At 45.5% G+C, this 13,144-nt stretch overlaps 1 protein-coding gene across 9 annotated transcripts in view; it reads right to left on the bottom strand.

The window, feature by feature from the left end:
- Nucleotides 1-13,144, bottom strand: part of PHF21A (PHD finger protein 21A) — a 185,299-nt gene that overhangs the window by 19,001 nt on the left and 153,154 nt on the right. For 4 of the 9 annotated variants that reach the window (XM_056801886.1, XM_056801891.1, XM_056801887.1 and 1 more), the window contains 4 exons: nt 12,085-12,321; nt 6,852-7,103; nt 2,392-2,481; nt 1,050-1,343 (listed from right to left, as the gene is read on the bottom strand). In XM_056801886.1, the coding sequence (XP_056657864.1) occupies nt 1,050-1,343; nt 2,392-2,481; nt 6,852-7,103; nt 12,085-12,321 (873 nt within the window). The remainder of the gene's footprint in view (nt 1-1,049; nt 1,344-2,391; nt 2,482-6,851; nt 7,104-12,084; nt 12,322-13,144) is intronic. The other 5 variants (XM_056801892.1, XM_056801889.1, XM_056801893.1 and 2 more) reach the window with 2 other exon arrangements.

Here is a 13,144-nt window from a genome sequence, read left to right as displayed (position 1 = left end):
AGGCTGTTTTTTGGGGAGATGGAATGAGGAAAACTGGATCCTTGGAGAATGGGATTCTGGGACTAAAGTCAGTAGGGGTCTCTGCTCTGCTCATATCATTTTTTTCTTTCAAAAACCCTCAGGGGCTCTTTATTTTAGCATTTAGGGCCCTTCCCAACCTGGCCTATCCTGTTTCTCCAGTCTTCCCCTGCCATTCCCTGTCATGTCCTGTTCCAGTCAAGCAGAGGTCCCCGAATCTTGGCTTGTCTTCCTGATCTGACTCTCTGCTGTCTGCTATGCCTCTAGCTGTTAGACTGCCTTCCTAACTCACAGACCAACCCCCTGAGGTATGGCCTTCCGTCCCAGACCGGCCCGCTGCACACACTAGATGTGACGTCTCCTCACACTCTGCCCAGACCTCTGCAGGCAGGCAGGCGGGCATCTCATCCTTTCTGGGTGCCAGCGCTGGTGCCCTTCTACCAGACTAGATACCCCCCGACCATGGGCTCAGCATCACGTCTGTCTCAGTCCTAGGCCACCCCTGCACACCCGGCAGACCCTGGGGGACGACGTGGGCGATCCTGACTCTTTTAGCGGCTCTAGGCCTCAGAAACGCACTGGCAGCACAGCTGGGGAGTGGGGCCATCTCCAGTGTTTGCAAAACAGGGCAAGGGAGAAGCCCTTGTGGTCTTCACTGCCAGGCCGGAAGCGCCCCCGATCTGGGCGAGCACAGTGGGAAGGGCCCCCCCGCCCTACATCTATTCTGGGGCTCCTCTCCTTGAAGTGCTCTGGCCTTGCAGAATTCTCTGAGGGGACATGCGGGCTGGGAAGCAGGAATGAAAGCAAGCCTCCTCAGCAGGGCTGTCTCCAGCCTCCAGGGCGGAAAGGACTTTGTCATGCTTTGACCCTGGCAGCCCTGTCCTATCTAGAGCAACCCCAGTCGGGCCGGGATGTCCAGTTCTGGTTTCTGACCTGCCTGAAAAGAGTGCGGGAGGGAAGGGGGTGGCAGCCGGCTGGTGCTCGCCTCCAGGAGGCCTGCCCAGCACCCCGGCGGCCCCGGCGGCTCGTACCTGTTTCTCCAGGCTTGGTTTGCTGAGCTGCACAGTCTGAGGCCCAGCCAGGCGGGCCCCGGGAGCGGCGATCACAATGCTGGTGAGCTGGGCCATGGGGAACGTCTTGGCGATGGTGGCCGTCTGCCCGTTCACAACGCGCACGGGGTGGATGGAGTTCTGGGACGTGGGCAAGGATGTGGGGGTGAACTTGGTCAGCATCACAGGCCTCTGAATGAGCTGAGGGGCTGCCAGCATTGGAGGAGGGGCCGGGGCGATGGGGATGTTGTTCTGGGCCACTGGTTTGGGCCGGACCTGTAGGGGGATCAATTCAAGAGCGGTGGCCCTGACTCACTGTCTTTTCATCCAAAACGTTTCTTAGGAGTTAGAAGCAAGAATTAGCCAACGGACTGAGGTAATCTGTCCTCAGGAGAGGCTATCAGCTCTTGAGGACCCTCGACACTACGGAGGCCCCACTGGTGTGCCCACCTATCCCAGGGGAGTCCCTGGCACGGGTGCCCATCACCTTTCTTCACAGTTCACATTCAAGCCCCTTCACAGATGCCAGAGTCCCGGCTGCCCTCAGAATTGCCTGCTCTCCGCTGAGCCCTAGAGGAAGCTCCAGACTCACTTCTGCTAAGATGTGCTTCCCCTGGGAGGTGGCCCCCAATGGGAATTCCCATCCTGCCTGCCCAGAGGCTCAACCTCGTCGGGGTACCAGTGCGAGTGAGACAACCACCACAGAACACATGCTGGTCCTTGGAAGGTCACGAGGTTCTTTCCTCACAACAAACAACTCAGTAAATAGACATTAATTAGGTCATCATTGCGGGGAGGAGGAAAATGGGTGCTCAAATGAAACCGGTGACTTGCCCAGGACCACCTGGCTAGCCAGGGAGTGGGCTCAGCCTTGGCCAGGCCTTCTGGCCTTTAAGGTAGCAGAGCTCAGCATGCCTGCGAGGGAAGCTCCCTCCCGCTTTTCCCTTTCTCCATGGTGAGCACACAGCCCTGGGTTTGAAAGAAATACAGGGAAAAAAATCTCTGGAGATCGTTTTGTCACTCCATTGTGACCAGGAAGGATCTGGCCAAATCATTCCAGAGTTCACCTCATGATTAAGGTGTCCGGCTGGTGCTTTGGATTCTGACAACGTTGCTTACATTCTGTCTGCCCTGGCCCTAGGCCTGAGGCCGTCTCAGACTGGGCCTCTTAAGTGCCAATGAGGCACCGCCCCTCTCCAGGGTACAGAAAGCAGCAGCCAGAAACCATTTCTCAGACAAGAACTGAAGAGAATGGATTGAGAGGAGGGACAACATGCCTATGGGCTGCCTTTCCCTTCCCTGGGCTTGTCTTTAGCCCACTTACCTGGGGAAGAAAGTTGGGACGAGGAGTGAGTCTGGGAGGAGGGATAAATTGTGGTACTTTGATGGGCTGAGGAGGTGTTGCTTGAACCTGCTAAGCAAACACAGAAAGGTAGTTAAACAGGGAGTGATCATTTGGGTACAGGACACCTGAGCTAAGTTCCATAAGAGCATTTTCAGGCTCATCTCCCTCTGTCCCCCCTTCCAACCTCCAGGCTTTCACTGTGATGCCCTTTCTTCTCCTCTCGCTCTCTTAGAACCACATTTCTGTTCCTTCACAGGCCTAACCATAGAGCATCGCTAGCTCCGCAAGCTTAACAAATTTCCCTCGAAACTCTTTAGCATTTCTGCTTACACTGTATATTAAAAAATCAAAACTGGCTCTAGAGCACAGGGAAGTTTTGTAAAATTTGGCTGGGCTGCCAAATAACAGTTCTTCTCCTAACAGGCAGGCTCTTACCTGAACAGGTTTAAGATGTAATAATAATGAATAAGATTCTGGCAAAGACTGGAGTGTACCTAATAAGGACTAGTAAGAGTGGCTTTGCTTGGAATTTTGCAGAAATAATAAAAAAGTCTTTAAACTGAAAAGAGAGGATAGAGGGAAAACTGCCTAAACAAATCCACTAAGCTAGATGTGTGGGAGAGAAGAATGTCAGAATTAAAAGCAGAAAAAAACTAAAAGAAAGGCATAAGCAATCAAACCTACAACCCTGAAATAATTTTGAGGAAGAAGATTGACTTCCTGGGTACTTATGACTGAAATATGGATCTGGAACACAATTCTTTATTCAGCAAAAACAAATGGGTAAAGGGAGGGAGAAGGGAGGAGCTATACAGAAGTGGAAACAAAGTCGATGTCATCATTGGGGAAATGACTTGACAAACAGATAGATGCCTGCAATAAAATGTGACTGAAACACAAGGCACAAGGAGGGGAGGGAACACAGAGAAGCACAGAAAGATTTCTGTAACTTGCACACGGCAACATCAACGCCAGAACTGAACATCCAGTAATCCTAAGAGCCAAGCTTGGTCCCCTCTGCAGAGACGGGCACTGTGGGGATACACCAATTCTGTCAATGCACTGGTTTATTTTGATACCCTGAGCCCCCTGGCTGCCCCCCTCTCCTTTTTGCATCTTTTTTTTTTGTTGTTACAAGGAATGGCCTACCACAGAAGGAAAGGAAAAGGATATATTAGGAAATAAGAGTAATGTAAAAACAAGAGCTATCAAAAAAATTTAGAAGAAAATCAAACAAGACAGAAGCAAAATTGATCCTGCCCCTTAGAGTATATTAAAGATGGCAAGAAGTAGATGAGGAGTCTGTGAGGCTGACCTCCACTGTGATGGAATAAGGATGGAAGACTTTCTGGTTCTGGACACCTGCTAGAAGGTTCCCTGCTCCCAAAGAAGAGCACTCTGACTTAAGGATCACCTCATCATTCAAGGAGAATTTCTACTCTGGCCCTGATTTTCACCATTAAGGAAAAATGGGATACTAGGTTGGAAATGAGGGGAGCATTAGGAGTTACATCTTCTCAGATCTGGTGACAGAGAAGCAGAGGGGATCCTAGGAATAGGTTGGCATATATGTCTCGGGGGAGCTCTTTTCAATGGGTGCAATCTCACGGACTCTTGATTTGACAGGAGAAGTAGGCACAGATGGGCTCTCAAGAATAAAATCCTGAAGATGGTAAGAGAAATGACAGTGACAAGGGACAGGGGTGGCACTGTTGAAAAAGTGCACATACAGGACAGGAGCAGATGGATGGCAGAAACACCGAAATGTGGCAATGTCTGGGAGGAGGATCCGAAAAGGAAAGATGATGATGATGATGATGGAGACCTCAGAATAGGGAGGGCTCTTCAGAGCTCTAGAGTGTAATGCCTGGGGGATCTGTGTTTGGTCGTGTGCCACCAAATACTTTTAATAATGACTTGGATAAAGTTATAGACAGTATGCTTCTTAAAAGACACAAAGCTAACAAAGATAGGGAATAGGCTGGATGACAATCTTACCCTGGAATGTTGGGCTGATTATAATGAAACAAAACTTAACAGGGATATAAAGTCAAACTCTAGGGTTCACAGTAGCAATTTCACAAGGGAAATATGGGAGCGGCGTGACTAGGTAATGGTTTCTGCGACAAAGATAGAGGATTCACTGGACTGACTGCAAGGCCCATAAGTCTGAGGTGTTCCCTGGCAGGCAAACTAATCAGGGTGACATCAGGTGATGTGAGGAGAGGCATGTGTCCGAGACTAGGAGAGGACAGTTCTGAAGTGCTCTGCCTGAGCTGGAACCCAGCTGTGTACTCCTTTCCATGGTCTGTTAAAGTGAAATGAACACTAGGAATCCTCCTGGATGCCTTTTTACTTTTAGAAAACAGACCAGCAGCACAGAATTGAGCAGGCCTGGTCCTGGATCACTGGCAGTTATAGGGGTGATAATAATATCAATTATTTTTGATGGCTACACAAATAATAATAACAATTATTATTACTGATGGTTGTATTGGTAATAATAATAATGATTACTACTGATGGTCATAGATTATTATTACAGGTTAAAGAGATTGTTTTTCTTCATGGTTATAGAGGGGATAATATCAATTATTACTGATTGTTTTATAGATAACTATTATTACTGATAGTTGCATTGGTAACAATAATGATTATTACTGATGGTTGTAGATTATTTATTATTATAGGTTATAGAGATTATTATTGATAGTTATAGAGGTGATAATATCAATTATTATAAATTGTTTTATAGATAATAACAACTATTATTATTGTTTGTATAGATAGCAATAGTATTATTACTTATTATCATTGCACCTACTTCCCAGGGTTGTTGTGAGGACTAAATGAGGATAATCACTGTAAAACACAGTGCCTGCAACATAGTAAATGCTTATAAATGTTAACTCTTACTGTTGTCGTTATAAGGTTATGTCTTGTATATATTGTTTCCTTCATTGAGGAAAAATCAACAAGGCTTTATGAAATGCCTCTCTACTATGTTCCAGGCACTGTGCTCAGTGCTGGGAGTACAGACATGTGGAAGATGATCCTGCCCTGGAGGAGCTAAAAGTCTAACAGAGGAGACAATGTGCAAACAAGTTTGGCCAAACATGCCACAGACAGGATCAGATGGAGATAATCAACAGATGCTGGCAGTAAAGAAGATCAGGAAAGGTTCCTTGTAGAAGAGGGGATTTTTGCTGGATCCTAAAGGAGGCAGAGATGGGAAGGAAGAACATTTCAGGCCTGGGGGGACAGCCAGGGAAAGTAGAATCAAGATACGGGAGTGTCTTGTGAGAGGCAGCAAGCCAGTGTCACTGGCTCAGAGTATGTACCTACATGGAAAGCACTAAAGTATACAAATCTCAGGGAGCCACCACATTGACTGAAAAAGGGGTGACGTGGTCAAGGGCTGCTTTGTTTAACAGCATCCTTGGTACAGTGTCTGGGGTTGGCACCCCGTGGGCTCTTGGGTGCTCATTATATCTACTATCCATGCCCCTCCTTCCCCAAAAGTTCAGTTCTAGGGGCTATAATTTAGGAAGGATATTGAGAAACTGGAAATTATATCAAAGGGCCCAGAATGAGGAAGGGTCTGTAGTCCATATTGAAAAGGAATGACTGAAGGAACTGGAAATAGTGAGCCTGCAGAAAAGACTCCTTAGAAGTCAGGACCGTAACTATTCCAAGACTCTGAAGGTCTATCAGACGGAGGAGGGACTAGACTTGCAATACGGTGAATCGTGGCTTCATGTAAAGGAATCTTTTCTAGCTCCTGAAGCCCAATGTGCTGCCTTGGGAGGGAAGGAGGGAGTTCTCCTGCACTTGGGAGTCGCTGACTACTTGGATCAAACATATCAGGGAATCTTGATATTCTCCACTCATTAGTTGGGGAGAACTTAACTCCTCGTATCTGACCAAACTGTGACCCCATGCCAGAGTCTGTTTCATTTCTGTGAATTCTGTGTAGATTTAGAAATATTAAACCCTTCAACAAGGAGGCCTCTTTCCGAAGCACTAACATCTGACTTTTGGCTGGCCTTTTACACAATGATTCAGATATAGTTTTCTCCAAAGCACAGAGTATCACAATTTACAAAAAGACTTTTCTAACCATTGTTCTGGGGTTTCCTGCTGGAGGGGGCTATTTGATTTTCTCCTGAGAGACCCCCAGCAGTGATGCCATCAACTTCAGAATTTGTTAGTATTTTTAAAGTGTTCTAAATGCCTCTTGAATTTCCTGAGTTTGATCACATAGAGGTATATGAAAAAAGAGCGCTGGAGAGCCAGGAAATGCTGCTTAAAGAATTCAGTGACAGAAGGGAATTTGGCAGAGGGTCTGAAAGGTCCCTAAATGGACCTAGTTTATAAACATCCAGAGAGACTCTGAACCCTCGTCCACAGATGTGCAAGGACCCTGTTGATTGGCTTACCAAAGTCACGGTGTTTTTTGCCACAATTTGAACAGCTTCTGCCCCGGGCCCAGGGACCTTACTGGACGTCTGGAGGTTGACTGGTGTGCTCTGCACGTCGGGGCTGAGCACGGCCTTCTGGCTGTTGATGGCAGTCACCATGGCAATGGTGGGTCTCTGGGCCACGACAGAGGCAGGCATGGTTGCGGTTGCTGCTTTCAAGACAAGAGGTAGTGTCTTTGTGGTGATCATAGAAGCTGTAGTTACAGTCTTCTAAAGGAGAGAAAATGTAGGTTAGGACGATGCAGTATGTCTACACTAGTTGCTATGATATTCCTAATTTTGGAGGGAAGCAAAGTACTTATTCCCATAATCCATCAATGGCTCTACAACATAACTTTCCTTCTGTTCAACAGATATACATTCACTCTTGTCCTTCCAAGAGTAACCTCACAAAAACTTCTGCAAGCTTAATATGCTCTCAGCAAAGAATGGGGCTCTGGAGACATAGGAAGGAGGGTGAGAATATCTGTTTGGAACAATGTCTTAGTTTACTCTTCATAGTACTCTGAGATATTAATAAACAACAGGTAAAAGTTCCAAATTTGATAGGGATATGTCTTCTCTACCTTCACTTTTTATATTCTCATCAAGCCGAGGGGAAAATTGTCCCCTAATATTAGTTATTTGTCACTGACACAAAAGTTGGGGTAAAAGCTCAGTTTCTGATTATTAACCTGGGAAGAAATAAAGGAAACTAACTCAAGGATCACCACAATTTCATTCCTCTGAGGCTCCTAGTTTTATGAAATGTTATCAACCCATTAAATGAGTCAATATTCGTTCCAAGTAGTAGAAATCCTCTAATTCTGTAGTTAGTTGTGACTACAGAAACCTTCTCTGCAGAGTGGCACCAAAATAATCGGCAGTCAATTAAAGGACTGCAAGGTGGATGCAAACACCTGAATTCAGAGAGAAACCCAAGGACACAGAGACTTGGATGGGGTGAGGTGCTTGACTTGCTTCTACCAAGGCTACTTCAATCTAGGGAACATTTGTTGGGGTTCTTTGACTGGAATATGGAGAGATCACTAGCCACACTACACCAGGGAGGACCCAGACCTTCCAGCGACAATAAGAACCATCTGGTCAGACTAGCTATTTGGGTGATGCTGGATGACTCAAAAGCTCCCCTTTCTTCTATCAGCAGATTGCAAAGTCTCCAGAGGAAATATAAATGTCTTCCCTTACTATTTATGCACTTTAGTTTCAGTTCATCAAACTGTTCCACTTTTATTTACAATTTCTGTCCCCTGACCCACTGTAACACATGCACTGGCTTCTCTACACATTCATGATTTGGCCCATTCCACCAGAGCAGGATACATATGATTCAACATTCTTCACTAATAACAAGAAGCAAAATGCCCCCAAACCTTTGCCACCTCCTCTTTAAAAGGTCAGGGCACAAGTCACTTCCCCTATCCTCCTTAACCTCAATTATAAACTAGAGACCGCTACACTTAACTATTACTGTGAGGAAGAGAGATGATCAGCTATTCTGAGGTGATGAAAACTTTTGTGGGCATTTTAGAAGTGTAACATTTAGCATAAACATTTAGTTGGTAAACAGTTCTGCCAATTATATTGCACAATATGTCCACAAAGATCCTGACAGTACCACCTGGGAAGTAAATTTCTCCCTACAATTTAGCTCCTTCTCCCAGGGAGGGCATTCTTCTTTGGTCTGACTCTTGCTTCATTCATGGAGATCACCATGAACATGGCAGCTGATCCTAACTGAGTGAGCGCAGTTAACCAGTAATTCTTACTTTCATCTAAATCATGACCTCAGCCCTATCAAAGCACTAGAGGCATTAAGTTATTAAGTCCTTCAGGAGCCCGTCTGGCCCAGGGGGCAGGGAGCGCATCCATCGCTCACCATCTCTGCCCAGCTCTGGAGACACAACTCTTTTGTCTACTATTTCTAGGTATGATGTAGAAGCTCTACTTGGCTGATTCCATGCCAGTTCTTACTTTAGACCAAGGAGTAGATGAACACAAATCAGCAAGGATTGGGGTTCTCAAGGCCCAGGCAGCTTTGAGTTTTGGAAACCTAGCAAAATTATTATTTCTTTTTAATTCTTCCCATAACAGAAAACAAGACAATGAGGAAAGAGGAAGGGACACATCTGCTAGGAAAGATTTTACATTTTGACAGAAGCAAACGGATACCTTCCACGTAAAATTAGTTCAATGTCTGAATGTACTGAAAGAAAAGTGGCAGTTTCTTAGATATTTCGCTAGAGGGCCCTTTAACTTTGAATAAAACTCGACTCATGACACAGAGATGACCTGGAAGTTAATGCCCAAATGCGTAGCAAGGAGCACTGAGAATCACAAGATATTTACTTTGCTATCAATTTTTTTTTGCCAGCAAAGCAGAGAGTGTTCACATAAGATTAGACAAGCTCCAATATACATGCACATGGAGAGTTTATTCCTCCTGCACATCTATTTTAGATCGCTTTGTCTATTATTAGGAAATGTCACTATTATACAAAGATAGGAAGTGAAAGCAAAGATCCTCCCCCTCTTTCCTCTGAGGGTTTATTTTGAGGTAAATTTTATTAATTATTTCTTTCCTGCTGTTTATATTGTAAATGAAAGTTGCTTAAAAAAAAAAACTATAGGTGCTTTGATTGGCATTTATAAAAATGGACTTCAAGAAATTGAATATATTAATCAGATCAGCTAGTGATGAGGTGCTCAGAGAGCACATTTTTGGCTATTTCCAAGGAAACAAAGATTGCAAGAGAAAAGGCAGGCAATTAGGACCATGCTCTCTAATCATATCATTTGGAACAAACACTCTTTGAGTGGAAGATTTCCCTGGGCTATATGGTAACAAAGAAAACTCTTTCATAACAGGAAATAGTCAATTCTACCTTCCATCCTTCACATAAACACAGTGTGCTCAAAATGTACCATAGAGCATGTCTAAGCTAGCCCAAACCCTATTTGAAAATAACATACACAGTGATAATTGCCAAACCTGGCCAGCTAACATTGGGAGTCAGCTTAGAATTCCCAAACTCCAAAAAGTCTCCCAAAGAGGGGATGTAAAAACCACACCTTTCTTGGTATTTGAATCATTGCAGAGTGGGATATTCTTTTTTGGCATTATGTTTTAATAATAACCGACACAGAACTTTATGCATCTCTCAAATGCAAAATTGTAAATTCCACCCAGCCAAACTATACATAAATGTTGCCTCATCTGTTTCCACTACACATAATTCTGCATATCTGTTTGGTCTTTTAATTTAATAAAGGATCATCTACATGGAGTTGCTTTTTTCTTTTTTTCATTGTCCACTCTGCCTGAGCATTCAGGGTCCACACTCTTTATTATCAGGGTCATTCTGAAGTCCCCTCATGGTGGACTGCCCTCCTTAAGCCTCTATAAAATCCCAAAGCCCTGCACTGTCCTGGGCTAGGATATACTACAACTTCTGTGTTCTGCCCAGTCACTCCCAGGGAGGCAGGGAGGCAGTTTTTGTTGGGGAACTCAGGGGTGGGAGGAAATCTCTGTTGCTATCATCCAGATTTCATTATTTAGGATGTCCCAAAATCTTAGTGTCTTTGTAAGCAAGCTATCATGACTAGAAATAGATTTTGAAATCAATTTGGCTTATAAATAACATCACTTAAGAGCAATATTATCATAGTTTAAGAAGGCACTAAGATTTTTGGGACAACCTATCTTGAACATGGCGGCCTACACATGGCTACGGAGCCATGTCCTGACTAGCTCCAAATCCCATAACAACCTCTTCTTTGACTGATATAGATTATAAGTTATAAAGCTGCTTTTGAGACACATCATTAAACCAGCAACTTTTTATGTTCACTTTCAACACAGAGTTGACTATTCACTAACCTGCCTCTATTCCATCTAGATGAAGAATCTGGTGCTCAGGCCAGAAGCATTTCCCTATTGAAGGGTCTTTTCTATTCCTAAATATGGTCTCTGTTTATACCTCCCTGGATCATTAAGCTAGTTTAAGTCCTTGGCTAGTGAATCCATTTGGAGCCTCCCATTGAATTTTGCTGACGGCATAGCAACACCCCAACAGAACTGCCTGGATCTCCCAGAGGAAATTTCCTTTGTTTTCATTGCATTGGACACAGCCATGGCTTAGAAATGCCCTTGTTCCTCTGTACCATTTTTTTCCACAACAAGAATCACCACTGATTTGTTGTTTTCAAACTAGTCCCAGGGATGTAGACCTGGAACTCTTCTATTTCTAATATTTAAATTTGACAGAGGAGGAAGAAATGATTTAACCTGCCAAAGGAAGTTCACTAATTAGCAGTATTGGCCAAAGTTACTGCCTCAACGAACTTATAATAGGTCTTCAGATCTATATTAAGGCAAAACTTCTCAGCCGCAAAGGGCTCTAGGATATTACTATACCTTTCTTAACCTTAGCCTCGATGCCTTTTTTCCAGGTAGGTGAGATATCATCCCCTCTTCCTTCCTCAGCAGGAAAGCAGCTGCCATTCTGTTTTTAAAATGGGGGTGACGGCCTGCCTGCTTCACAGGGTGGACAAACCTCAACCTGTGATATTAATGTGAGTTACTGCTCCTGTAATAACGCAGGGCCTTCCTTCCCAGAGTTCTGTGGGGCAGGTGTCCAGGCCATATGCAGAAGAACCTCATACCCATCTAGGGCTTCTGAGGCCAGACTACTGAGATGTAGGAAAGAGCTCCCTCTGCCACCAAAGTCGTGCAGGATTCTCGCCCTGAGTGTAGAACAGTTACTCAGCCCCGGTGGGAGCTGGCTGCTCTGGGAGGAACTTGGGCCCTGGTTTTGCCCGAGGAGATGGTCAGCATCTTTGGGAGGGGGAAGCCATGTGGCGCCTAGGTCAGTTTTGTGGGAAAGAATGGAGGACTCTGGACTAGAGTGCTGGAAATCGTGCCTCCCGCTGGGGAGGAGCCTGTGAAGATTCCGGCCCTTGCAGAGCTGAGCACAAGACGGACCTCCCTGTAGGTGGAGGCCCGGACAGGGATAACAGCTAACCCTAACTCACAAGAGCCTCTCTGAATCTCAGGGAGGCTGCTTCTCCGGTGCTGGGCACCTGGCCTCATCTCTCTGGCCCAGCAGGAGTCCTTCCCTATGACTCCGGGGGTGGGGGGGGGGGGCTGGTGTATCAGCGGGGCGTCTGGTGCGTCTCTGTCCAGCCTTACCTGTGATGGGGCGGTCAGGTTAGGAGAGGGGGCAGCTGGTTGCTGCTGGTGGTGGTACTGCTGTTGCTGCTGCTGCTGCTGTGGGAGTGATGGGAGCGGCGGGAGCGGCGGCGGCGGTGGCTGCTGCTGGGCTGTCGCAAGCTTGTTTTCAGACTGCGACAATGGCTGGATTTGGAACTTGTCTGGCTGTTCCTGTTTTACTATCAGATTCTTCCGAAGCTGTTCCACGACTCTTTTCTACCAGATAAAGACAAACAAACATAAAGACATTAGACTATTATCCCTGCCGATCCCCTCCTCTTGCATTTCCAATCACATAAAATATAGCCAGCAACTACCTTTGAAGAGTTCGAAGTACCTTACAGGAACTAACCCGAATGATGTGGCTAAGAGACACCATTTAAAAACTGTTGATAGCTCCAAAGTCAGGGGGATTATCCAGGAGCAGAACACAGATTTACTTACTTCTGGCCTTGGGCTCTTGCCTTGCTCCTAGATCAGTGGGTGTCTCCTCTGGCTATGGATTCTTTTAAAACAATTAAGTACCAAATGAAATAATTCCTACAACTCCTACAAATTCCTACAACCATAAGGCAGTTTAAAAAACTACAAGAACCCCTTGCTCTAGGCAGTTCCTATAAAGCAAAATGGGATAAGCCCTTGAGAAGACCCAAGAATGTGCAGAAAATGGAAGGAGATGGAGACCCAGGATCGGGTTTTCTAATCAGTTTCTTTTAAGTTATTGGGATCTTGTTCAAGTTCAGACAAATCATCATCAGATGGGCCTATATTGCCCTCCCGCCCCCCATTTATGTTCCATTATGCCCCTTGGAAAGTACTTGGTGTCTGTGGGGCGGAGGGGGAGGGGTCAGATGTTGAGAGCTGACCTCTGGATTGGAGGAAGGGAATAACCGTCTGAGAGGTCAAATGGATGGGTTTGGGAGATGTGTAGGCTGGGCTGAACTCATGCATTCTTCAGAGATGGGGCCAGATTAGATCCTTTTATCTCACATGAGTGGGCCTAGCCCAGAGCATGGACCCTTCTATTTCTGATACAGAT

The sequence above is a fragment of the Monodelphis domestica genome, chromosome 6 (assembly GCF_027887165.1).
Source record: "Monodelphis domestica isolate mMonDom1 chromosome 6, mMonDom1.pri, whole genome shotgun sequence".
Taxonomy (NCBI): Eukaryota; Metazoa; Chordata; class Mammalia; order Didelphimorphia; family Didelphidae; genus Monodelphis; species Monodelphis domestica.
Note: the sequence above shows the minus strand (reverse complement) of the source record. Positions and strands in the feature narration are given on the sequence as shown.